Genomic DNA, 27880 nt, shown 5'->3' with positions numbered 1-27880 from the left:
ACCTTCTCTCCTCACGATGTTGTCTTTAGTCATGAGATTTTAAACTTACCTGAAGCCTTAGAACAATCATAGACTGCAATTTTACTGGTAGTTTGTTGCCCCGGTTTGCTATGATTAAGTATGCCATATAGAGACTATATTTCATCGTGTAGTTACAGATGTCAATTTTTCCTGCATATGTCTGGTGTCCTATATCCCTGAAGGATGCGAGTCCTTCTTTAATGTTTCATTCCCTTCAGTGGTTAGAAATATTTCTAGGTTGCTCTCCCACTTAGTTGGCCCCGTTCCCCTTCCTGCACTCAATAACATAATTCATAATGTTCGGCTTTAGATAAAGACAGAAGGCTGTTAGATACTTCCTCAAGCACATGTTTATGAAGAGCTGAGGTAGTTTATTTTGATTTCTTGCTCAGCAATGTTGAACCAACAGGCACTTTTGCTAGACATTCCAATTTGCACTGGAAATAATCCCAGTCAAACTTCATTTCCATTCCATGCTTATGTTTAGGAAATACTTATGTTTAGGAATTAGACAATTATTGTTTTTGAAGCTTTAAAACAACAACATTCAGCATGAACATCTAATCCGATCCTCTGCAAAGCATCCCAAAATAAGCCAAAAACACTCCAGGAAAAACATTGAGTATATTGAACCCAGAGGGTCAGAACTGGACCTAGGGTTGAGATTTTTGATTGGAGAAAGGCTAACTTTGAGGAGATGCGAAAGGATTTAAAAGGAGTAAATTGGGACAGTTGTTTTATGGGAAAGATGTGGAAGAGAAATGGAGGACCTTTAAAGGTGAAATTTTAAGAGTACAGAATCTTTATGTCCCTGTTCTGTTGAAATAAAATAGTAAAAATTGGAAAGAGCCATGGTTTTCAAGGGAAATTGGACACTTAGTTCGGAAAAAGAGAGAGATCTAAAATAATTATAGGCAGCATGGAGTAAATGAGGTGCTTGAGGAGTATAAAGAATGTAAAAAGAGTCTTAAGAAAGAAATTAGAAAAGCTAAAAGAAGATATGAGGTTGCTTTGGCAAGTAAGGTGAAAGTAAATCCAAAGGGTTTCTACAGCTATATTAATAGCAAAAGGATAACGAGGGATAAAACTGGTCCATTAGAGAGTCAGAGTGGACAGTTATCTGCAGAGCCAAAAGAGATGGGGGAGATATTGAACAATTTCTTTTCTTCGGTATTCACCAAGGAGAAGGATATTGAATTATGTGAGGTAAGGGAAACAAGTAGAGTAGCTATGGAAACTATGAGATTCAAAGAAGAGGAAGTACTGACACTTTTGAGAAATATAAATGTGGATAAGTTTCCAGGTCCGGACAGGATATTCCCTAGGACATTGAGGGAAGTTAGTGTAGAAATAGCAGGGGCTATGACAGAAATATTTCAAATGTCATTAGAAACGGCAATAGTGCCGGAGGATTGGCGTACTGCGCATGGTGTTCCATTGTTTAAAAAGGGGTCTAAGAGTAAACCTAGCAATTATAGACCTGTTAGTTTGACGTCAGTGGTGGGCAAATTAATGGAAAGGATACTTAGAGATAATATATATAAGCATCTGGATAAACAGGGTCTGATTAGGAACAGTCAACATGGATTTGTGCCTGGAAGGTCATGTTTGACTAATCTTCTTGAATTTTTTGAAGAGGCTACTCGGGAAATTGATGAGGGTAAAGCCATGGATGTTGTATATATGGACTTCAGTAATGCCTTTGACAAGGTTCCTCACGGAAGGTTGGTTAAGAAGGTTCAATGGTTGGGTATTAATGGTGGAGTAGCAAGATGGATTCAACAGTGGCTGAATGGGAGATGCCAGAGAGTAATGGTGGATGGTTGTTTGTCAGGTTGGAGGCCGGTGACTAGTGGGGTGCCACAGGGATCTGTGTTGGGTCCACTGTTGTTTGTCATGTACATCAATGATCTGGAAGATGGTGTGGTAAATTGGATTAGTAAGTATGCAGATGATACTAAGATAGGTGGGGTTGTGGATAATGAAGTAGATTTTCAAAGTCTACAGAGAGATTTATGCCAGTTGGAAGAGTGGGCTGAAAGATGGCAGATGGAGTTTAATGCTGATAAGTGTGAGGCGCTACGTCTTGGCAGGACAAATCAAAATAGGACGTACATGGTAAATGGTAGGGAATTGAAGAATGCAGGTGAACAGAGGGATCTTGGAATAACTGTGCACAGTTCCCTGAAAGTGGAATCTCATGTAGATAGGGTGGTAAAGAAAGCTTTTGGTGTGCTGGCTTTTATAAATCAGAGCATTGAGTATAGAAGTTGGGATGTAATGTTAAAATTGTACAAGGCATTGGTGAGGCCAATTCTGGAGTATGGTGTACAATTTTGGTCGCCTAATTATAGGAAGGATGTCAACAAAATAGAGAGAGTACAGAGGAGATTTACTAGAATGTTGCCTGGGTTTCAGCAACTAAGTTACAGAGAAAGGTTGAACAAGTTAGGGCTTTATTCTTTGGATCGCAGAAGGTTAAGGGGGGACTTGATAGAGGTCTTTAAAATGATGAGAGGGATAGACAGAGTTGACGTGGATAAGCTTTTCCCACTGAGAGTAGGGAAGATTCAAACAAGGGGACATGACTTGAGAATTAAGGGACAGAAGTTTAGGGGTAACATGAGGGGGAACTTCTTTACTCAGAGAGTGGTGGCTGTGTGGAATGAGCTTCCAGTGAAGGTGGTGGAGGCAGGTTCGTTTTTATCATTTAAAAATAAATTGGATAGTTATATGGACGGGAAAGGAATGGGGGGTTATGGTCTGAGCGCAGGTATATGGGACTAGGGGAGAGTACGTGTTCGGCACGGACTAGAAGGGTCGAGATGGCCTGTTTCCGTGCTGTAATTGTTATATGGTTATATGGTTAAACAAGCATTGAAATGGGACAAGTGTAGCTCCTGACAGGAGCTCAATCTGGCCAGAAGGGGGGTGGGGGGGGGCGCAATGCTTCACTGCGCAACCATCAGAAAAGGGCACCAGCTCACACAGGGACACATCCTCGTGGAGGCTAGACATTCCAATGTCTACTTTCCATGAGGAATATGCTGGGAGGAGGGGGAAAGAACTCCTGAGTCAAGCCAAAGGGTCAACGCGAGGCATTCAACAAGGTTCCGCATGGTAGGCTGCCCTGGAAGGTTAGATTGCATGGGATCCAAGGAGAGATAGCTGAATGGATAGAACATTGGCTACCATGGTCCTGGGCAATGAGATACATGGTAGGAAGAAGATCGGATGTACAAGGAAGGCTGGAGGCCTGTCAGAGCTACCGCAAGGAGAGATTGGCATGAGTGGTCTACAGACGTCCCCTCCAGCACTGAGAGTCCCCAGGCAAGAGAGCAACAAGAAAAGATCTCTATCTTTGCCGGTGTCAATATGATTTGCCCAGGAGCAGAGTAAAAATTGTCACAAGAACTTGAACATTGAATGGAAGTCTTTAAATAGACAATAGGTGCAGGAGTAGGCCATTCGGCCCTTCGAGCCACCACCGCCATTCAATATAATCATGGCTGATCATTCGCAATCAGTACCCTGTTCCTGCCGTATCCCTTGACTTCGCTGTCTTTAAGAGCTCTATCTAACTATCTCTTGAAAGCATCCAGAGAATCGGCCTCCACTGCCTTCTGAGGCAAAGAATTCCACAGATTCACAACTCTCTGGGTGAAAAGGTTTTTTCTCATCTCCGTTCTAAATGACCTACCCCTAATTCTTAAACTGTGGCCCCTGGCTGTGGACTCCCCCAACATCGGGAACACGTTTCCTGCCTCTAGCGTGTCAAATCCCTTAATAAACTTATATGTTTCAAAAAGATATCCTCTCATCCTTCTAAATTCCAGAGTATACAAGCCCAGCCGCTCCATTCTATCAACATATGACAGTCCCGTCATCCCGGGAATTAACCTTGTGAACCTGTGCAGCACTCCACAAATGAGGTAGCACTCATCAGGAAATATAGTTTAGTTTAGAAATACAGCATGCAAACAGGCCCTTCAGCCTACCGTGTCCATGCCGACCATCTATCACCCCGTTACACTAGTTCTATGTTATCCCACTTTCGATCTACTCTCTGTGCATTCGGGGTGATATTTTTTTCCGTTCACATCTCAAATGTTTGGGTTCCAGGAAACCTACCTTGCTCAGTGTCGAAAGTGTGGTCAGTGGGCAGAAGTAAGGGCGAATCTCGGACTGATCCTCCACCAACCAGCCAGTTCAGGTTTGGATTCCATCTGTTGTTGTAGCCACAGAGGTGATTTTCTTCAAAGTTGCACTCTACAATGGTGAAAAAGTGGTTGGGTACGATATACAGATCTAATCCCCCACAGCTGCTGCCATTCACCTGGCCCTTTCCACATTGTAAAACTTCCCAAGATATTTCACAGAAATGCTCCTGGACAAATATGATCGCGAGGCAAGTTAGGCGATATTAGGTGAGATGACCAAAAGCTCTGTGAAACGAAGAAGTTTTAAAGAGGATTGGAAAGGGATGGTGATGGGTTTTAGGACGGGATTTAGCTTTTGAGATCCAGGAAGCTGAATGTGGAGCCACCAATAATCAAGTGATGGAAATCAAGGATTTTGAGGAAGCCAGACTTGAAGGAGCGCAAAGATCCTGGGTGGATTTATGGCTGGAAAGATTAAATTAAGAGATACCCAGAATTATGGAAGCACGGAGGGTTGGGGGAGGGGGAAGGAGTCCATTAATAGGAAGTAGACTTTGAAGGATGGATAATCTTATGGGTTTGCTTGTCTATACCCGGGAGGCTTGACAATAGTAAGCAATGAACTGCAGATGGCATGAGACAGGACACAACAGCAGAACGAGTGACTACAAGTCAAGAAGGGGGGGGGGGGGGGGGGGTCAGCAAAGGGAGACTATGTGCTGAAATGTTCTTGTCTCCAGACATACACTATAAATGGGAAATTCAAGCACTGGGAGAGCCAAGGACAGGTCACAGCTGGATGATGTCAAAAGGGTTGTTGGCGCAGTGGTGTGGCTATAAGATCTGTGGCTTCGGCACTCTAATGATCTGGGTTCTATCCTGGCCTCGGGTGCTTTATGGGTGAAATTTCATGTTCCCCCTGGAAGTAAATGTGCTTCCTCTAATATTCTGGTTTCTTTAGACTTTAGCAATACAGCACGATACAGGCCCTTTGGCCCACCGTGTCCACGCCAACCTGAGCCCACCCTGTACACCAGCACTATCCTACACACACTGGGGACAATTTACAATTTTACTGAAGTCAGATAACCTACAAACCTGTATGTCTTTGCAGTGTGGGAGGAAACCGGAGCACCTGGAGAAAACCCACAAGGTCAAGGGAAGAACATACAAACTCTGTACAGACAGCACCTGCGACCTGGGTCTGTGGCGCTGTAAGGCAGTAACTCTACCGCTGCGCTATTGTGTTGCCCCCTAAGTGGCCACAGTTTTGTCCCACCTTTTAAAGACATGTGTATTGGTAGGATAGTTGACAACTGTAAATTGACCCTAGTATGTAGGTGAGTGGTAGAATCTAGGGAGAGTTATTGGAAATGAGGGGAAAATGAAAAAATGTTAGCATGGGTACCAAGGTGTTAACTGGTTGAAACAGTTGGCAGGGAGAGTGTTACTGTATAGTCAGTGGGTGGAGACTGGTGCTGGCACTGGAAACTGAAGACATTATTTTATCCTGCCAATCTTTATTCAAATAAATTCCTGTTCATCCAGTGCTTTCGAGCTGATAAGTAATCTTTCGGTAGAGAATTTAGGAGAGCTGGTGTTGGGTGTGGATGGTGTACAAGAGGTACTTAAAGGGCATATTCAAAAATGATTTCACACATTCCACAGTTAACACAATATTGTAGCACTTACAGATTTTAACTGGATACTCACCAATGCAATACCCAGGAGTGATATTGATGTCAAAAACTGCAATACTGGCCATTGGGTCTGGATTGACAATACCTTCTAGAATTATCTGCAAAGGTAGTACACAAAATTGAAGGGAAAAATTCAGAAATATTAACTTCTGTTCCATTCTGAACATCTGCTATCTCAGTTGGGGCTTTTTTTTTTTTAAACTGTGCTGTGCACATGACAATATAATGCAGCAAATTGTCACTGGCCATCCTGATATTGTTGACTGACTATGCCTGCCACCTGCAATTTTCCATTCTCTCCTTTGAATACCACACGTGGGATTTTCCTTCAGGGCTTCTATTGTGCGGCTGACAGCTGTAGTTCAAAGTAGCCCCACTCCCAGCCGTTTGCTTGGTTGCCAATGTGACCCGACCCCAGGCCTCAAACGGACCTGCCGGCATTCTTTCCCTGACCTCCTGGATCCAGGCAGGTCCCCAGCCAGATAATTTTGATTCACATTAAAATCATGCACCCCCTCAACCACATCTCCTAAATGACGACATCATGTGGCCAGGTTAGTTCTGGCTTAGCCGGGGAACATGACTTAGTGCAGCACTCTAGATACAGTATGTATTCAGCATGTGCATTAGGCTAATGCAGACCTCAGCCACATGGCGGAGGGTGTCCAGTGAAAGACCCCAACAGGGTGTCTACACCTGAGAGGCAGCTGCCAGTTTTGGCATCATTTTCCTATGTCATCAGAAGACCATGGGTTCCCCAGTGACTTGACTCCAAGGCTCCAATGTAGTATTGTCCGAGGCGGCGAGTTTGGATGCAATGTGAAGCAGAGAGGCTCTGTCAGCCTTCTCAAATGGTTGTAAAAGTTTTACCAACAGCAAAAAGTTCCTCCAAGCATCCTGCAGCCACTAATTATCTCTCAGCTAACATCACCAAAGCATGTGAAGATGACCTGATTATCACTTTGCTGTTTGTGGAAGCTTGCTTCAATTGCAACGTTTCCAAAACCACAGGAGTGACTGTGGTTCAAAAGTGATTCACTGCCTCAAAGCATTTTAGGACATTATGGGCTGTGAAAGATGTTATAGCAATGTAAATCTTCCTTTCTTACTCATGAGTCCTGGGAATAGCCTCATGGGCGTTGGGGCAGGAAGGGTTTAGAATGCTGTAAGCGACAGCATGGAATTAATACCATGCTTGAAACTTTCTATGTGCGGTTTTGTACACCAGCTGCCTCACAATGCAAGAGACTTGGGTACGGTTCTGATCTCGGATGCTGTCTGTATGGAGTTTGCACATTCTCCCTGAGACTATGTGCATATCATTTGGGCACTGGTTTTCTTCCAATATCCCAAACAATATGCAGTTTGCTAGGATAACAATATGCAGTTTGCTAGGATAATATGCAGTTTGCTAGGATAATATGCAGTTTGCTAGGATAATATGCAGTTTGCTAGGATGAAGTTTGCTAGGATCAATTATCTGAATGGTGGCAGATTAGAAAAAGGGGAGATGCAACGAGACCTAGGTGTCATGGTACGCCAGTCATTGAAAGTGGGCATGCAGGTGCAGCAGGCAGTGAAGAAAGCAAATGGTATGCTGGCATTCATAGCAAGAGGATTTGAGTAAAGGAGCAGGGAGGTTCTACTGCAGTTGTACAGGTTCTTGATGAGACCACACCTGGAGTATTGCGTACAGTTTTGGTCTCCTAATCTGAGGAAAAACATTCTTGCCATAGAGGGAGTGCAGAGAAGGTTCACCAGACTGATTCCTGGGATGTCAGGACTTTCATATGAAGAAAGACTGGATAGACTCGGCTTGTACTCGCTGGAATTTAGAAGATTGAGGTGGGATCTTATAGAAACTTACAAAATTCTTAAGGCTAGATGCAGGAAGATTGTTCCCGATGTTGGGGAAGTCCAGAACAAGGGGTCACAGTTGAAGGATAAGGGGGAAGTCTTTTAGGACCGAGATGAGAAAAACTTTTTTCACACAGAGAGTGGTGAATCTGTGGAATTCTCTGCACAGAAGGTAGTTGAGGGAGTTAGATGTGGCCTTTGTGGCTAAAGGGATCAGGGGGTATGGAGAGAAGGCAGGTACAGGATACTGAGTTGGATGATCTGCCATGATCATATTGAATGGCAGTGCAGGCTCGAAGGGCCGAATGGCCTACTCCTGCACCTGTTTTCTATGGTTCTATGTTTCTATGATAACTGGCTGCTCTACATTGTACCTAGTGTAGATTAGTACTAGAATCGGGGGAGGGGTTGGTGAGAATGTGGTGTAAGTAAACAATGACAATACTGGGTAAATGGGTAATGCAGTTTGTCAGGATGGACTTGGTGGGCCACAAGACCTGCTTCTGCAAACTTGCAGATGGAATTAGAGCAAAAGTTTGTGAGGGCATAGGGAATATAGTAGGGGACTGAGAACGCATCCTTGTAAGGCACTGATGTTGAGATTTATAGTGGAGGAGGTGGATAGGGTTGTCACTTATCATTACTGATTGTGTTCAATGGGTCAGAAAGTTGAGGATCCAGTGACAGAGGGAGGTGCTGATTTCTACGTCCAGGGGTTTGGAGATAAGTTTGGATGGGACGATGGTGTTGAAGGCAGAGCTATAATCGATAAATCAGAGTTTAATGTAGAAGTCCTCAATGTCTAGGTGTTCCAGAGATGAGTTTAGGGACAAGGTGATGGTATCTGCTGTGATGTGGGCTCAGCTATGCCTGCTGATCCCATGTTGCAATGTTAAGCAAAATGCAATGGATCTAGGCTGGCTGGGAGGCTAGAGTTAATGTGCACCATCACCAGTCTCCTGAAGCACTTCATGATGGTAGATGTCAGATCAACTCGACGTAGTCATTAAGGCACCCTACCTTACTTTTCTATTGCACCGGGATGATAGCTCACACAGTTTAGTTACCTATTTCCTGTGGGACTTTCATTAAATAGAGTAAAGGAGTTTAAGTAGAGATTTAATTGAAGTGCTCAAAACTATTAAGGTTTTTGATAAAGTCAATAAAAATAGAGTGCCATTTTGTTCTGGCAACAGGATTTTCAGTCCGAATACATGGATTTAAGAAGCAGAGGGGAGATTTATTTTTAGGTAGTATTGTGTGATCTGGGATATATCCTGCCAAAATCGGATTCAGTAGGAGCTTGTATTCAGATTTAACAGGAACTTCCAAAGAAAATGGATAGAAACTTGAGGTGAAATGTATAAGGCCAACAGGAAAAAGAGCGAGTTAGAGAATATTTGGATAGATGGCATGCAGACATATTACAGGCATGGTGGTTGGATCACCTCCTTATATACTGCAGTTTTGAATCTTTCCAAGTGGGCTTGGATCTGAAGCAGGAAAAGCTCAAAATAGGGTCAGGAAGAGCTGTAGGACTTTTAAACAACCACAGCAGGATATGGGACAGGGCACCTGGCATTCAATTCGAAACATGTGGAAATCATGCCCTTTGATGGCTAAATTATATTTTGTGACTAAAGAAAACAGCAATATAGAACTAAAGAAGAAGCTCAGAATAATGCAAATAACCTATTTATATTATGTCAATTAATTTCCTGAGCGATCAGATGGTTCCTACTTAGACTTTGGCTCCCATATGGTTTGTGATAAGACCAGCTTGAAAACTTCATTTAACATTTTTGTGGTAAATATTTTTTTCCACCCTGTGATCGGTGCTATTTTATGCAAAATGTAAACACATTAATTTTTGCATGAGGGGCCTCCAAGTCATTGGGCAGACCTGCCATAGAATGTAACTTGCCCACATCACATGAACAGGCTCCAAGTTGCTGCTGGAAAGGCCTGTAGGAAACTCCAATAACTAGCAATAAAATGAAGTATGCCTGCTGATCCCATGTTTTTAAGTTGCTCAACTTAGGCAGACTTACACCAAGCATCCCAGATGTAGCTTTGTGACCCTGGGGTCCAAAGGCTGGGTATCCAACTCCCACTTCGGAGACAGGAAAAGTGGCAGTGTCCGAGGAACAGTCTTTCAGATTAACGATTAAATCAAGGGCCTGTCTGCCATTCTCAGATAGAGAGAAAATATATAGGAAGGAACTGCAGATTCTAGTTTAAATCGAAGATAGACAAAAAATGCTGGAGTAACTCAGCGTAACAGGCAGTATCTCTGGAGAGAGGGATCGGGTGACGTTTCGGGTCGAGATTCGTTTTGGGTTTGAAGAAGGGTCTTGACCCGAATCATCCCCCATTTCTTCTCTCCAGAGGTGTGCTGCCCATCCCCCCCGAGTTACTCCAGCATTTTGTGTCTATCTTAGAGAGAAAATCTGCCTTGGCACAGAGAGCTGAAGGGGATTACACAGATAATTACAGAGCTAGTTCTAAAATGAAGCGTTTAGCTCTTATTTTTCTCAGTGTTACTGCCTAAACCTCTCATCTCACTCTTCTTCCTGGAGTCTGTCAGACTGGTAAATGTTTATTATTTTTATTATGATCAAAGCTCCTTCTAATTTAAGGCCTTACCCCTTTTAGTGCACAGCATTTGCTCCATTCATTCCAATCCTCAAGTAAACTATAAACATACCCTCGAGGCCTCGCTTACCACTGGCTCAGTTTGGCTGCAGTCTGTACATTCCCCATTGGTATCCCACCAATTGTGAGTATAGTATCTAAACCTGTGAGTCTCCACCGCCTACACAGACAAGGGCAACAGGGCGCACGGCAACATCATCTCCTCCCAGTCACACACCATCCCAACATTTGTATACTGTCCACTCCGGGACTTGAGGCACACTTCTGAAACTTCCCCCCCCCCCACCCCCACCAAGCACCATCAGCTCAAGGATTTCAGCAAGATCACTGACTGTGGATAGACACAAAGTGCTGGAGTAACTCAGCGGGTCAGGCAGCATCTCTGGAGAAAAAGTATGGGTGACGGTTTCTGGTCGGGACACTTCTTCTGATGGAGGGTCGCCGACCGGAACGTTCACCAATCCTGCTTCTCCAGAGATGCTGCCTGACCCGCTGAGCAACTCCAGCGCTTTGTGTCTATCTTTGGTAGAAGCCAGCTTGTGCTGTTGTTTGTTTCTACTCACTGGCTGTAGTTTTGGATGAGCTTATGTTTGAGAATGGTATAAGCAGGCAAAGTCCTGGGATTTATTGTGGTAGTCACTTCCAGAAGTAACCAAATCATGGTTGATGGCATGTGGAGCGGATGAACTGAGGCCCAGATGTGCTACAACAACATTTCTACAATAAATTGTATTCAACATAGTTAAATAATGAGAAAGGGTCCGAGTACCTTGGATTTCTCTGCTATATTCTTCACGCCTATGCTGGCAATCTTCCAGCTGTCAGATGGATCACTGGCAGACCACAGCAGAAAGTCAAAGCTGTTCCCTTCTGGTCGAAAATACATGTTCAGTCTTCCGGGATCTGAGCCTGTGATCTGATACACGAGTCTCACGCAGCTCTCTCCCAGAGAGTGCAGCTCAGGACTGCTGAGGGTACCCACTTTTTGAATGTTGCCAGGAGAACCTTCAATGTGGACATAGCGGCCTGCAAGACAAAGATCGCAGTAATGATCAGCAAAAAGTCAAACCAGTAGCAGGGGGAATAAATATTTATTCATTTGTTGGCTGTTTTTCCCCCCTCACTCCTCAAGGTGAAATGCAAGGAACTGTCGAGAACAGCAGCCGTCTGCTCATTTGTTCTAGTTTAGCAGCGCAATCCCCATGAAATCAATCTGTCCAGAGTCACAGTCACACCATGTCAGGGGTCCCCCCAATCTTGTACCTCATGGTCAGCTTTTGCACGACCACGCACCAAATTATTCATGGTGGTGACCTTCTGCCAATTGTGCTTACTAGTTAGCCAATAGGAGAGCTCCGATAACCTTCAGCTTAGTTTATTGTCACGTGTACCGAGGTACTGTGAAAAGCTTTTGCTGCGTGCTATCCAGTCAGCAGAAAGACAATACATGATTACAATCGAGCCATTTACAGTTTACAGATACATAAGGGAATAATGTTTGATTGCAAAGTAAAGCCAGTAAAGTTCAATCAAGGATAGTCCGAGGGTCACCAATGAGGTAGATAGTAGTTCAGCGCTGCTCTCTGGTTGTGGTAGGATGATTCAGTTGCCTGATAACAGCTGGGAAGAAACTGTTCCCGAATCGGGAGGTGTGCGTTTTCACACTTCTATCTTTGATCACACCTTGATTCACACCTTAATCCTTCCAGAGACTAATTGATGTGCTTTGAAAGTCACTCCTAATATCTTTCTTTACTGACATGCTGACAACTGTAACCCAATATATCCAACTAATATGTTTCCATATATTTCTCAAAAGCCATTGATCGTAATATAAGCCCAGGCTAGTCACAGGGGGTAGAAACTGCAATTTAAAAATTCTTATTTTTAGATTATGTAGCAGATTTCAGCCATTTTTATGACAATACCAGGTTATCATTTTTCGATATAGCAAGAAAGCAATTTTCTATGAAGTATGCAGGAAGGAACTGCAGATGCTGGTTTAAATCGAAGATAGACACAAAATGCTGGAGTAATGCAGGCAGCATCTCTGGAGACTCTGAAGTATGTTTTTATAATTGCACAGGTTTACGATATGTGCAATTGATGCACACCATTGACCGGAAAATAGTGATAACAATAATCCAAAATCAGAAATAATTTGGAATGAAGACAAGAGTCTGCAGATGCTGTCATCTTAAGTAAAAAATACAAGTGCTAGAAGAACTCAGCAGGTCATACAGCATATGTGGAGGGAAAGAGATAAATATTTCAGGTTGAGACCTTCCTTCAGACTAATTTGGAATGGGCTTTGTGCCGAGGTTGCCAATGGCATAGAAAAGAACCCACTCCGTCTTTTTACTCTTAATACAATAACCAACAAACTATTGTGTTCAAGAAGGAACTGCAGATGCTGGAAAATCGAAGGTACACAAAAATGCTGGAGAAACTCAGCGGGTGCAGCAGCATCTATGGAGCGAAGGAAATAGGTGACGTTTCGGGCCGAAACCCTTCTTCAGACCAACAAACTAGATTGGCACTCCTTCCAACATTCACTCATCGCACCACTGATGCACCATGGTTGCAGTATTTATAAAATACATCATAGCAAATTGGAAAGGCTTCTTCAAACCTTGCAAGTTACCACCAGGATGGAGTAAGACAGAAGGTGCACTGGGACGCCACCATCTCCTTTTCATCCGAGCTCTGTTGTCAATACTTCATCAAAATATCATGAAGTGATCAGGATCACTTGGCCCGGTTAATGTGTTTGCCTGGTTTTGATTACCGTCAGAGTGCGAAAAAACATAATTTTCCAAAAAGTTGAAGCAGAATGGGACTTGAAAAATTGAAGTGTTTCAGTCAGAGCTTAACTAGGGAATCAAACCAATGTATTGAAAGATAAACAATGAGTATTGTATTTCCAGAGCACCTATCACCATCTCAGGACCATCCAAGATGCTTCACTATCAATGAGGTCTTTTGGAGAATGGTTGAAAATGCCACAGATCAGGATCTAACAAACACCAATGTGATCATGGCTGTAGGAGGTCGGTACAGATGCTAGCTATTGGCCAGGGCATTGGATACAACCCCACCATCCCTCCCTCCTTTTCTTCCAATGAGTTTAGAAAATAGACAAGGTCAGCATATTACCTCAAGGACAGCATATCCGATAGTGCAGCATTCCATCGGGACTGCATCATTGGAGATCGTCAGCCTAAAGCTTGGTGTTCCGGTGTATCCTGAACACACAACCTTCCAGCTCAGAGGCAAAACCTACCAGCACCACTCCTTTGATTGAAGCTATAGGTTTTGCTAGTTGGTTAAGTTTATTGTCACGTGTACCGAGGTACATTGAAAGGCTTTTGCTGCGTGCTAACCAGTCAGTGGAAAGACAATACATGATTACAATCCACAGTGTACAGATACATGGGAAAGGGAATAAAGTGGATAACGTTTGGTGCAAGATAAAGCTAGTAGAGTCCGATCATTGATAGTCCAAGGGTCTCCAGTGAGGTAGATTGTAGTTCAGGACTGCTCTTTTGTTGTTGGTAGGAAGGTTCAGTTGGTTCAATAATGCTGCTTCAACATAGCAACTCATCCCCAAGATCTTTCACCAAAGTTTATTCAGCTTGAATAAATCTAAAGGTTAGGCTTATATGCCTAATTGCGGAGGTGAGGGAGAGTAATCTGATGTAGCGGCTCCCTGCAGATGGCTCCAGCGATCAAGCATTATTAAACCAACAGCAAAATATTAGATGTGCTCAGCTGTTTGATCTAGTACCTTACTGTCATAAATTGAAAATGAGTAATCAGCTCAGTAATTCTTTTAATTCTGCACCATCCTATATCCCTCCCTCGGGTTTTACATTTCACTAATTTTCTCTCCTTATCTGGCACCGCTTTGTCTCCTTTCACCTTGGCCTTTGTTACTTCACCCATCTGCCAATCACCCCCTCTCACCCGTATCTGCCCATCACCTAAGATAGACACAAAATGCTGGACTAACTCAGCAGGACAGGCAGTATCTCTGGAGAGAAAGAATGGGTGACGTTTTGGGTCAAGACCCTTCTTCAGACTGAGCACCTATCACCAGCCAGTCTTTGTCCCACCATATCTCTCTTTTCCAGCTTTTTCCCTCTACTTCTGTCTGAAGAAGGATCCTGACCCAAAGTTTCACCTGTCCATTCCCTCCACAGATGTTGTCTGTCCCCCTGAGTTTGCTCAAGATTCCAGCGTCAGCAATTCCTTGTGCCTCTATCCTTTCAATTGTTTACAGGATAAGGTTCCAAGCCGAATAACATCAACTGTTAATTAGGAATGTTGAACAAAGTATTTCTATTGTTTCCACGGCATGAAGATAAGAAGAGGAGGTAAGGTAGACGCTCAAACCTGCTTCACCATTCCAAGTGACTGAATTAACGATTAGCACTTAGCCACATTTGCTCCACTTGCCTTAACACATGTGGTACAAAGAGAGATTGACCAGATGGAAGCTGAGAGGCAAAGCCTCAGGAGAAAGAGCCAGGCCATTTAGAACTGATAATGATGAGTTTTCTTACATGGAGGGTTGAAATGCACTGCCTCGGAAGGCCAAGAATGTTCAGCATTAAAATTAACAACTGCCTTTCGAACATGATCAAGCTAACAAACAAAATGCCTCCAAAATCTTAAAGTAGATTCCACACAAGGTTTCTTGAACTCTAAATAATTGACACCGCCAGAGAGATCCTTACCCAGAGCCATAAATGCAAGGGGGGGAGGGGGGTGTTGACAACTGGCTCTTAGTTTAACTCGGAGAATGTATGAAATGCCAATCCACAAAATTTTCAGCAAAAAGATGAGTGGATCGGATTAAAGAATGCAAATGTATTCAACCAGGTTATAAATTCACAATGAATCAACTCTTCATCATCTGATATCATTGGCAGCATGTGGGATTAACCACCTGTGAAGGGATTAAACAAATGTGAAATGATTGATACCGATGGTCTGTACACCGCTGCTGCCTGAACAGCAGCGCAGAGAATGAGAGAAAGACGCGAGATCCATCAACCCAGTTGCAGGCCGCGGGCAATGCCAGTTATGCTGACCATGATGCCAATTTTCCATCGGGCCAAATATAATTTATATCCCTCCATCACCTGCCTATTCATGTGCGCATCTAGATGTGTCTTACATGGTGCTATTGTGTATGCTTCCACCAACCTCCCTGGCAGCACTCTCCACACACACCACCTTCTGTGTGAAAAAACTTGCACCACACATCTCCTTAAACTTTACCTCTATGTCCTCTTGTATTGGATATTTCCAACTTGGGGGGGAAAGGCTATCTGCCCTATCTCTGTCTCACGTAATTTTATATATTTCTATCAGGTTCTATCATATACCCTGGTGTATATGGGGCATCGACCTTTGATGATCCAGAGAAAACATCCCAGTGAATTTCTTCTGCACCCGCTTCAAACTTTCAGATCCTGCTTTGTTGTACTGCCAGATTGTGCACAATATTCAGACTTCCGAGTATTGATACCCAGAGCTCTGACCTATAAAAGCAAATATGCTAGATGCTTTCTTTAGCACCCTATCTAATTGTGTTGCTACATTCAGGGTGTTCGGGACTTGCACCCCAAGATCCTTCTGTACATCAATGCTCCTGAGGGTTCAGCCATTTACAATATACTTGCTTCTTAAATTTGACCTCTCAACAGCTCTCAGGAGAAGAATGCAGAATATGGTTCTCAGCATTGTAGAGCATCTGCTTCATAGACAAAGACTTATGTCCACAATGGAGTAGAGGTGAATCAGACAGCACTCCAACATATGCAAGGGCTGTTCAGAAGCCTGATAACCCAGAATCTGATGGTGCATGCTTTCAGACTTCTGTACCTTCTGCCCGATGGTAGCAGGGAGAAGGAGGAATAACTGGGGTGAGGAATGTCTGATTATGTTGGCTGCTTCTCCAAGGCAGCATGATGTGTAGATGGAGCCAATGGTAGGAAATCTGGTGTGTGTGAGAGATGAACTGGGTTACATCTACAACTCTCTGTAATTTCTTACAGTCTTAGGCAGAGCTGTTTCCAAAACAAGCTGTGAAGCAACCCAATAGTATGTATTCTATGGTGTATTTGTAGAGATAGTTAAAGTAATTGGAAACCTGCCAAATGTTCTCAGCCTCCTATGGAAGCAGAGATGTGCCTTCATGACTGTCACGTCATTGGTAATATTAATCCCAAGGAACTTGAAGCTCTCAACCATTTTCACTGTAGCACCATTGATGAAGATTAAGGCAAGTACTCCACTACGCATCTTGAACTTAATAACTACCTAATTCACTTTGCTGACATTGAGGGATAGGTTGTTGTTCTGACATAATGTTAATAAGTTTTCTAACTCATTCCTGTACATTATCTCGTCATTGTTTGTGATCCGGTGTCATCTACAAACTGATAGGTGGAGTTAGAGCCAAATTTGGCCAAACAGTTGTGAGTGTATAAGGGAGAATAGCAAGGCACTGAGAACACATCCTTGTGGGCACCAGTGTTGAGAATTATTGTGGAGGAGGCGTTATCACCTATCCTGATAGATTGTAGTCTAATGCCCCTGTCCCACTTAGGAAACCTGAACGGAAACCTCTGGAGACTTTGCGCCCTACCCAAGGTTTCCGTGCGGTTCCCGGAGGTTGCAGGTGGTTGCCGGGGGTTGCAGGTAATGGAAGCAGGTAGGGAGACTGACAAAAACCTCCGGGAACCTCCGGGAACCGCACGGAAACCTTGGGTGGGGCGCAAAGTATCCAGAGGTTTCCGTTCAGGTTTCCTAAGTGGGACAGGGGCATAAGGATCAGACAGTCAACAATCCAGTGGAAGAGGGAGGCACTGATTCCTAGGTTCAGGAGTTTGGAGATGATTTTGGATGGGATTTTGGTATTAACAGTGAAGCTATAGTCGATAAATAGGAGTCCTCTTTTTCTAGATATGCCAGAGATGATTTTAGGGCCAGGGTGATGATATCTGCTGTAGACCTGTTGCAACATTTAACAGACCGCAGTGGATCAAGGCTGACTGAGGAGGCCGGAGTTAATGTGTGCCATCACCAGTCCCTTGCTGCACTTCATGATGGTAGATGTCACTGGACTGTAGTTGTTAAGGCATGCTTCCTTACTATTCTTTAGGTTTAGACTTGTTTATTGTTGTCATGTGTACCAAGGTACAGTGAAAAGCTTTGTTTTGGATGCTAACCAACAAATAAGATAAATCATTCATTATTACAATCAACTCAAACTCGAGTACAATAGATAGAGCAAAGGGGGAGATACAGGGCGCAGAACATTGTAGCCCATAGTTCCACAGGCAACATCGATTGACTACGATGGGGTAGAGGTGAATCGGACAGTGCCTCGGCCTATGCAAAGACCGCTCAAACATCTGATAACAGAGGGGAAGAAGCTGTTCCTGATCTGGTAGTGCAGTCGGGGAGGTAGAGTAGACTGCAGAGATACAGTACTTTTCATTGTCCCAAAAGAAGTGCACCATCTTCCTCTGATCCTGGTGATGCTGCACCTGGACTATTGTGTGCAGTTTTGGTCGCCCAGCTATAGGAAAGATGCCATTAAGTTGGAAAAAGTGCAGAGAATATTTACAAGGCTGTTGCCAAGACTTGTGGGCTTGAGCTATAGCGCATGGTTTGGCAAGCTAGGACTTTATTCCTTGTCGTGCGGGAGGCTGACAGGTGACCTTATGGAGGTACATAAAACCATGAGGGAAATAGATAAGGTTCATCTTTTTCCAGGGTTGGGCAATCTAGAACTAGAGGTGATAATTTTAAGGCATGAGGGGAAAGATTTGATAGGAACCCGAGGGACATTTTTTTCACATGAATGGTAATGGGTACATGGAACAAGCTACCAGAGGAAGAAGTGGAGATAAGTACAATAACAACATTTAAAATACATTTGGACAGGTACATGAACAGGACAGGTTTAGTGGAATAAGGGCTAGGTGCTGGCAAATGGGAATCGCCTAGATGGGGCTTTGTGGTTGGAGTGGGCTGAAGGGCCTGTTTCCATGCTGTATGACTCTACATGGAGATATGCCTGTATATTTCTCTAATAGAGATGCCAAGCAAAACTTTATTCCTGATACATGGCACAGAAATAAAAGAAGGAGAGTTTTATATAGCAGGTCTGAAGAGCTTTTGCATGGCTCATGAATATGTGCTATATGATAGAAAATGGATTGTTAAATGTGATACAAGCATATAAGAATTTCTAGGGCGGTATCTTTTTGCATTGTGAAACGTACCAAGGCATTTCATGGTCAACATTTCTGGACACAATTAGATATCCAGTTGAATGGGACTATATTAGGGCAGACAAGGTTTAGGGAGGGAATTGCAGAGCTCAGGGTCTTGGCAGCAGAGAGCACAATCGCCAATGGTGGAATGATTATGATCAAGAGCAAGAATTGGAGAAGCGCGAGCAGATTGTTACTGGGCTGCAAGAGCAGTTCCGAATCAGGAAATAATCTCTCACATATTTCAAAGCAAACCGTTAACAGGAACTTTTCATCTTTTGAAGAGCACATGTAGGTTTCTACAAACATTGCAGCTTCCCACAGCATCGTGCTTCAGTTTTGTTGTTGTTCATGGGAGGTCAAATCACCACATCTGACAATTAAAATAAGGAAACAATTCAACGTCTTCCAAGTACTCAGCATTACCACTGCACATTGACAAAACACACTAAACCAACAGCAATCAGTTTTAAATGATTGAACTGACTGACGTGAGCCTGAAACAAATCCACATTTTGATCTTTATTTCAGTTGCCATTTCTTCACCACATCCGTAACACACCCAACTCCATCACCACCTCAGCCTACATTTGCCAAGAATGATCCATGTCTTTGGCACCTCAGTCCATCACACTGCCAGAGAGGCAGGGCAGGATAGTTCAGTTTAGTCTATTGCCACGTATACCGAGGTACAGTGAAAAGCTTTTGCTGCATGCTAACCAGTCAGCAGAAAGACAATACATGATTACTGAAGAAGGGTCTCAACCCGAAACGTCGCCTATTCCTTCGCTCCATAGATGCTGCCTCACCCGCTGAGTTTCTCCAGCATTTTTGTCTGCATGATTACAATCCATCCATTTACAGTGTATAGATTCATGATAAGTGAATAAAGTTGAGTGCAAGGTAAAGTCAGTAAAGTCCGATCAAAGAAAGTCTGAGGGTCACCAATGAGGTAGATAGTAGTTCAGGACGGCTCGCGAGTTGTGGATATTACATCATAGTCTTGCATGCAAGTTCCTGCCAGAGAGATGGGCTACCCTTGCAAACTGGATTGGATGGCATCAGCACAGTGCCAGTCACAACTTATCAGTTGCTAAAGGAAGATGATTACAATGGAGCACTACAAAGGGAATGCCTTGATTGCCCTACAATCTCAGACTCAGTGGATTCAAATAACACTACAGAAATCTAAAAACAAAATAAAAATCTATCGCTATGTGGTAGGGCTGTCGATCAGGTGCGATGTAAAACCATGGGCTTATTTGCCCTCTTAGGTAAGGGGGGAGGGGGGGGATGGGGGGGATAGAACTGTTTCGAAGAAGAGCAGGTGAGCTCACTCGTGTACTCGTCAATCCCGTTCCTTCCCGCTGTATCACAACCATCATTTATCATCATTTATCATCATTTATCATCTCGCCTCTGCTTGTGGGAATCTCCCTGCTTTTCCTGCATTACTATTTTCAAAACATTTTTCTCGTGGCATCAAATGTTTTGGGGGAATTTCTGAGATCATTATTGCGGTTATTAAAATGCAAGTTTAAAAAAACCCGTCTAATCCCCTCTTTACGAGCTTTGCCAGGAGTGTTGCTTATCTTCCTCTGTTTTAGTTTAGTTTAGAGACACTGCTCTTCGACCCACCAAGTCCATGCCGACCATCAATCACCCATTCACACTAGTTCCATGTTATCCCACTTTCTCATCCACTCGGACTGTTCGGTGAACTTTTGTAACTTTGTCGGCGTCAGAAACGTGGTGGTTCTTGTGTTCCGCCCAGGTGGAGGCCTGCTTTGTGATTTTAATGGGTTGTATGCAAAACAAAGCATTGCACTGCAAGTAGGTACAGTTGACACAAAGTATCAGCGAATCATTGAATCGAACCACTCCCCACTCACAAAGCGCAATTTACAAAGGAAAATTAACCTACACTCCCGCATGTCGTTGGGAAGTAGGAGAAAACTGGAGCACACGGAGGAAACCCACGGGGTCACCGGGAGAAAGTGCAAACTCCACACAGACAGCACCCGAGGTCGGGATTATAAGTCTGACACCCGTACTAATCAAAATAATCAAGATGGAACCAGGGCCTCTGGCGCTGTGAGGCAGCAACTCTACCAGCTATGCCACTGTGTTTTAAACTAGTAATCCTGATCATTGAGCGTCTTTCCCTCACTGATTATGCAGCAAGGCAGATTTAAAAGAAGAGAGGAATAGAGCAAGCATTCCAATGAAGTGACACCATCGGGACAACGATAAAACAGCTGGATAAAGTGCTAAAAAAAGCTGTGCATCGTGACTTATTTGGGAAGCAAGATATTCATTCATAAGTAGATACCAACTCAATAGATGGTGTGAGACTCCAACCAGAGCAGGAACAAGTGTGCACTCGCGTTAAATGACTTCGCAAGTGAGAATAAAACAGAAAACACTGGAAATACTCAGCAGATCAGTCTGCATTTGTGAAAAGAAAAATAGAGTTCACATTTCAGGTCAGAGACCCTTTGTCAGTGCTGGGGAAGGGAGACATGAAAAGGCTGTTTTAAATTGCAGTGAGGTTAGTGGAAGGGGTGGATAAAACAAAGATTATATCTGTGGTAGTGCAAGTCTGGAGCTCTAAGCTTTGTTCTGTCTATTTTTCTCCGCATCCTCTGTGCAACATAAGATTACCTTTCTTTTTCATCTCTTTCCTCAATGTTAGGACATAGAACATAGAACAGCACAGGAAGTGGACCTTTGTCTCACAGTGGCTGTATCCAACATGATGTCAAGATTAATTAATCCCCTCTGCCTGTGCATTATCTAAATCCCTCTATTCCCTGCCTATCCAAAAACATCTTGAATGCCACTATTGTATCTACCTCCACCACTATCCATGGTACCCACCACCTTCTGTGTAAAAAAACTTGCCTCGCATAGCTCCTTTAAACTTTGCCCCTTTCGCCTTAAAGCTGTGCCCTCTAGTCTTCGACGATGTTAACATTCTTTGTCTTCCCACAGATGCAGCCAAGATTTTCCAGCGTCTTCTGTTTTAATTTCAGATTTTCCTGCATCAGCAGTTTTAAAAACATTTTCACTTTGAGTATCAGCCTCAGTTCGGTATCAGCCTCTGAAGGGCCATTAGCTATGAGAAGGCAGTTTAGCCTTGGGACAGCTTGAAACCAGATCACCAGCCTCCACGGAGAGGTCACAGAATATTGGGCCGCAATTTGCAGCCATCACCAAAGGTGTTGCGGAGCTGAAGGAAAGTGTTTGCAGAGGATGTCGCTGAGTTACTCCAGCACTTTGTGTTCTTTTTTGCAAAACAGCATCTGCAGTTCTTTGTTTCTACATGGATTTCCATTGTTCCCCCATCAGATACAGGAGATCCACTGTAGCCAGAAACAGTGATGGCATCAAGCTGGCTAAGCAGCCAATCACATGAAGAATTCTCCAGCCACGAAGGGTAAGGTTTTATTCAGAACTAAAATTTTCAACATTTTAAAGAATATAACATTTAAAAAATGGAACCAGACCTTATAAAAATCAAGAAGAAATTACATTTTTATGATATTAAAATTCTATTTGATTTTGAAATATTTGAGAGAATTATAATCCAGGTGCTTAAAATTAGTTTTACTAGGGTCAGAAAGTTTGCTAGGTTTGCTGGATCATGAAAAAAAAAATCACTCACGCAACAAAGCACAGATTTTCAGGATAATTTAACCGTTGGGGCAAGTTCATAAATACCTGACATTTTTTGTTGATTTACTCTTTTCCCTTGTCTCTCATGGAGAGCGTTGTTAAAAGCTCAGTCTATGAGAGAGAGTAAATCACCCACAGAAATTACCCATTAAGCCACATATGCCCAATAATATTATCAGTCGCATGGTCTATAGGAAAAGCAACTTTGCTAGAGCTGTTCATGAAGGAACTGCAGATGCTGGAAAATCGAAGGTACACAAAAATGCATGAGAAACTCAGCGGGTGCAGCAGCATCTATGGAGCGAAGGAAATAGGTAACGTTTCGGGCCAAGACCCATGTTCTTGAACCAACTTGCACAAACCTAATCCCAGTCAGTAACAGAATGCTACAGGCCACATCTTGCATTACCATGGGCAGTTTGAAGAAGGGACCCGACCCAAAACATCACCGGTCCATGTTCTTCAGAGATGCTGCCTGACCCGCTGAGTTCAGGACTTTGTGTCGCCTTTTGTAAACCATCATCTGCATGCCTTGTCTCTACATTCCAAAGGGTTAGTTCTTTTCCCCAATTGTGTTTGTTTTGTTTCTGTAGTCTTTTTATTTTCAGTCTTATATAATTTGTTTTTGTGTACTGTCCGACTCTATGCGCCTGTAATGCTGCTGCATGCAAGATTTATCACACCTACGTATATGACACTTGCCGGTACCTTGATCTGCCGACTATTACAAAATAACAATTGATAAATGTACACAACGCAGCCCCTTTCAATAGGACACCAGCATCCTGGTGCTATGCACAAAATATTCCAATGCCATGCGACAAAGGAAATTGCAACAGCAAAGAAAGAAATAGACAATGTTTATCATGATCTACCAAGTTATTCTGTTCTCGTTTTTATAGCCTGTTATAGTAAAGAACACTTCAAATTTCTTCTCTATAATCGCCCATGATCTCAGAAAAATCACCAGGGTGCCAAACCTCAAATGGTCTATAAAAATGAAATTATATCTGAATAGCCATGATGCCATGCAATTAAATCTTAGAATAGAAGGTTTAAAGGATATGAGTTACATCAGTAAAGAGCATTCCTTTTAAATGCACCACTGATTTTCCATGATTTTGATGCCTTTCTGCCTAAAGGAAATACATATTAAAAATAATACAACAGAAAAATAAGATATCCCTAATTTACAATAACAGGGTTTCAACAGAATCAAGAATATATTTGACATCTGGTCTGACCAATATCCAACAGTAAAGGAATGGTGGAGTGCTAAGTGGACCCTTCTGGTGGACACACATTACAGATAGGCTGCAAACACCACTTTTTAAGCACCCGACCTTTCTGTGGCCAGGTCCTCCATGCAGTTTTATGTGTTGCCCATTATCAAATTGGAGACCATGCAGGCAGATATCACAATACCGGGTATCTAGTATTAGTTCCACAAATTTCCAGGTTCGCGAACGACACCACCATAGTGGGCCGGGTATCAAATAATGACAAGATGGAATACAGGAAGGAGATTGGGAACCTCGTAACTTGACGCCAAGACAACAACCTCTCTCTCAATGTCATCAAAACAAAGGAGACTGTGTTGACTTCACGAGGCAAAGTAGTACACCCACCCACGTTGATGGCGTTGAAGTAGAGATGGTCGAAAGCTTCAGGTACTTAGGAATAAATATCACCAGCAATTTGTCCTGGACCAGCCACATTGAAGCTAAGGCCAAGAAAGCACAACAACACCTCGACTTCCTCGGAAGGCTTAGGAAGTTCCCAGAAGGGTTCCCAACAACTCTGACCAACTTCTACAAATGCGCCATAGAAAGCACTTTATTGGGGGTGCATCACAGCATGGTTTTGAAACAGCTCTATCCAAGACGGTAAGAAATTGCAGAGATGTGGACAAAGCCCAGATCATCAAGGACCGATCTCACCCTGGTCACTCCACTTTTCCACTCTCCCATCAGGCAAGAGCTATAGATGTTTGAAAACACATACCTCCAGATTCAAGGACAGCTTCTTCCCAGCTATTATCAGGCAACTGCACCATCCTCTCATCAGCTAGTGCTGTTCTGACCAATTTATCGTTATTGGAGACCTTTGAACTATCTGTAATCAGACTTTATCGAATTTATCTTGCACAAAATGTTGTGCCCTTTATCCTTTATCTGTACCCTGTGGACAGCATGATTGTAATCTTGCAGAGTCTTTTTGTTGACGGTTAGCATTCAACAAAAAACTTGTCACTACACCTTGGTACACATGACAAATTAAACTAAATTAAGAACCCCTACACCATCAAGTCAAAGCCGACCTCTTGATTTGCATCCTACCCACCACCCTTTACATTAATTCCCTCCACAACTGGTGCATCAGGTCTGCAGTACACGCCATGTATTGAATATACTACAGAAATCCAGGAAGGTTTCTTCCACAGCACCCTGTATCCCCCTCCCCACTTCCAAATCGGTAAGCTCACATGGTCTAGAATCCTAGCGTGCTTTCTAGTTTCCTCCCCAAAAGCACAGCAGGAGCACACCCATCAGAATTCATTCTCTGGCCTTGTCTTCTCCAAGTCAGACGGTTACAGGGTTTTCCTGCTTTAGAGACTTGTAAATAAAAGATTGAGGCTGATACTTCATTGCAGTACTGAGGGTGTTGTTAATGAAGGGAGCAATGTGATACTGTGGACCTATCAACTTCCTGAGCCAATCAAGGACATTGACTGGCCACTTGCTTCTAACCTTGAATGCTGATGGTCACAATGACAATTTGTTTATTTAATGATGTTAAGCAGGCATCACTGGCAAGTGGGCATTACAGCAAGAAGAGGAGGGAACAGGTAGTATTAACAAGATTGAGGATAGGACACACTCACCTGAACAGCACATTAAAAATATTGGGAAAACACCCTACTGGGCTGTGTGAGGAATGCCATCAGCCAGAAACAGTTCAGCATGCCCTAGTTGCATGTAGGAGATATGAGACAGAAAGAGGATTTATGATCATTGAAATGAGGAAAATTGGATTGACAGAAATATCAGTAAAGAATATTCTAGAGTGTGGAGGGAAAGGAACAGGAATAAAGTTGTTGTTTGATTTCTTGAGGGCCTCTGGCCTTATAAAAAGGATATAATGTAAAGACATGAGTACTGTGGAATGAAGCCAGAAGGTGGCAGCAATGCAACATTGCGGATGCCGGCTGCCGTAAAACTCCAAAGAAGAAGAAGAAGAAGATCACTGGCAAGGCTGGCATTTAATGCCCACTCCTAATCATTCCTAGGAAGGTGGTGGTGAGCCAGTCCTCAGTCGGTCTATTACCTCACCAGCCCTGGAAGCAGATCAATGGTGTGACAGAAGATAGACACAAAAAGCTGGAGTAATTCAGCCGGAGAAGGAATGGGTGACATTTCGGGTCAAGACCACCAAGACCAATGATATGACTGACGATGTGCTTTCCATCAGCTTGCTGCTGCTCAGCAGAGATTGGAAATAAAAACACCACAGGATCCTTTGTGGTCTTAGAGGAAATGAAGGCTGGTGCCAGTTTGGAAGCAGCTGTTGCTTTATGGGTAACCCTGTCCCTCCCCCATCTTGGCCCAGCTTCTCCATTCCATCTTATTTTGAATTGAACCAAGCCAGCCCCAGACATAAACACTGAATTTTAAAAATTGATATGCCTTTGGAAAAATAAAATCCAAGGGGGCAATTTGTTGGTAGGAGGGGAGGGGGGGGGGGGGGGGGGGGGGGGGGACGAAGGGACTAACAATTAGGCTATTCCCATCTTTACATCCCTTTGTTTTCTCTAATTTTCTCTCATTAAGCAGAGGTACATTTCTCCCATCTGTGACACATAAAGCGATGCATATACCATTGGGAAATAGGCCGTTCAGCCCAGCTGGCCTATGCTGGCACTGAACTCCATCCTCCCATTCCTGCTCATTCCTGTATACTTGTATTCCTTTCTGTCATAAGTGTACATTTTGTGGGAGCTTTGACTCAGTTAGTAGCACTCTTATGGTCAGTTCAAGGCTCCCCCCAGGGCTGTTATCACCGTGGGAGTCCTGTGCTGCTGGAGATTCCATCTTTCATAGTCAATATTAAACCAACATTCTGGCTGCCTCCTCACGTAGATATGAAAGATCCCATTGGATCTATTTCCGTGAAGGGTTCGGAAATCCCCCCCAGTCCTCTGGCCAAATCTTTTCATTCAGTCACCACTGAAAGGTAGATTATTACATTGTTGCTTGTGCAAGCTTGATGTGCACTAATTTGGGTCTCCAAATTTAAAGTGTGCTTCAAAACAACCTCATTTAAGGGTGGGATAATGTGGAAGGTGCAATAGAAACAGAATTTCTTCTTGCTTTTTTTATCAAGCTTCCCTTTAAATGAAGCTCAGCTCTTCACCCTCTGTCACCTTGTGATATTTACAGCTTCTTTTGTTTTTCCCTTTGACCACATCTACCTACAATCTCTATCAATTTAAAGATTTTCATCAGGTCACCCACTAAGTCCACATCTACCCCCCTCTCTCCTCTCAACATTTCCACTTTGAGAGATTCTGATACGAGTTGTTTGGTTTTTCCTGATAATTATAAACTTACATATCAGGTGTCATCCATATAAATGCTTTATAAAATATTTCCAAAGACTCCATAACCTAAAATAAGATAAATAAAATAAAATAACATAAAATAAGACAGAGCAAAGTTTCTCCCAGTCAGATTTCAGTAAAGTTCTACAGTGATACAATTTTTACATTACTTTTATTGTTTCCAAATCTGTCCTCTTAGAAATTAACCAATTTTGGATTGTAATCTGTACAACTTTATCAAACTGCATTCCCCTTTTTCATTATTTGCCAGACTGTATTCTGAGATTCATCAGCATTATTCACACTCTCATTTGTAATTCCATCCCCAAATGAGAGGATGAATTCTGAGGTGTTAAAATGCATCCAATGGTTTAATGACCATTGATGGGTAAGAGCATCAAGTTTGTTGTCAACTGGGGAGTTGATCAACCTTAGTTTCTGACATGGTTTTACAATGCAGAAGATTGGATAATACTGTATAATACAAAAGGTTAATTGCACAGTGAGGAAACAAAACAGAATAAAATCAACAGCACTTTGCAAAATCCTGAAAGATTTTTAAGTGCATTGTAACCACCTTTGGCATAGTCTTACATATAGCCTATGTTAAATGGCTCAAAATACATATTAAAGTCTTCATGGGCCTAGATATTAGGGAGCACATTAAAGGGGTAGAATTGAAGAGGCAGTGAATTTTATGGAGAAAATTCCTGAGTTTATGGCCTTGGCAACTGAAGGCACGGCTGACAATGGTGTAGCTATGAAAATCAGGGATGAGCAAGAAACCAAAATTGGAACTCAAAGGTCAAAGGATTGGTATTGGTACTTATATTGGTGCATTATTTCATGTGTACAGTAAAAATCTTGCTTGCGTGCTGATGAGTTAAATCATACCACATATGAGTAGAATCAAGG

At 43.0% G+C, this 27880-nt stretch overlaps 1 protein-coding gene across 1 annotated transcript in view; it reads right to left on the bottom strand.

Moving 5' to 3' along the window:
- mamdc2 (MAM domain containing 2) overlaps positions 1-27880 on the bottom strand; it is an 86915-nt gene that overhangs the window by 45929 nt on the left and 13106 nt on the right. Inside the window, exons 3-5 of the mRNA XM_033018118.1 lie at positions 11163-11419; positions 5895-5979; positions 4153-4290 (exon numbers count right to left, since the gene is read on the bottom strand). Of these exons, the coding sequence (XP_032874009.1) occupies positions 4153-4290; positions 5895-5979; positions 11163-11419 (480 nt within the window). The remainder of the gene's footprint in view (positions 1-4152; positions 4291-5894; positions 5980-11162; positions 11420-27880) is intronic.

This window comes from Amblyraja radiata, chromosome 3 (assembly GCF_010909765.2).
Source record: "Amblyraja radiata isolate CabotCenter1 chromosome 3, sAmbRad1.1.pri, whole genome shotgun sequence".
Taxonomy (NCBI): domain Eukaryota; kingdom Metazoa; phylum Chordata; class Chondrichthyes; order Rajiformes; family Rajidae; genus Amblyraja; species Amblyraja radiata.
Note: the sequence above shows the minus strand (reverse complement) of the source record. Positions and strands in the feature narration are given on the sequence as shown.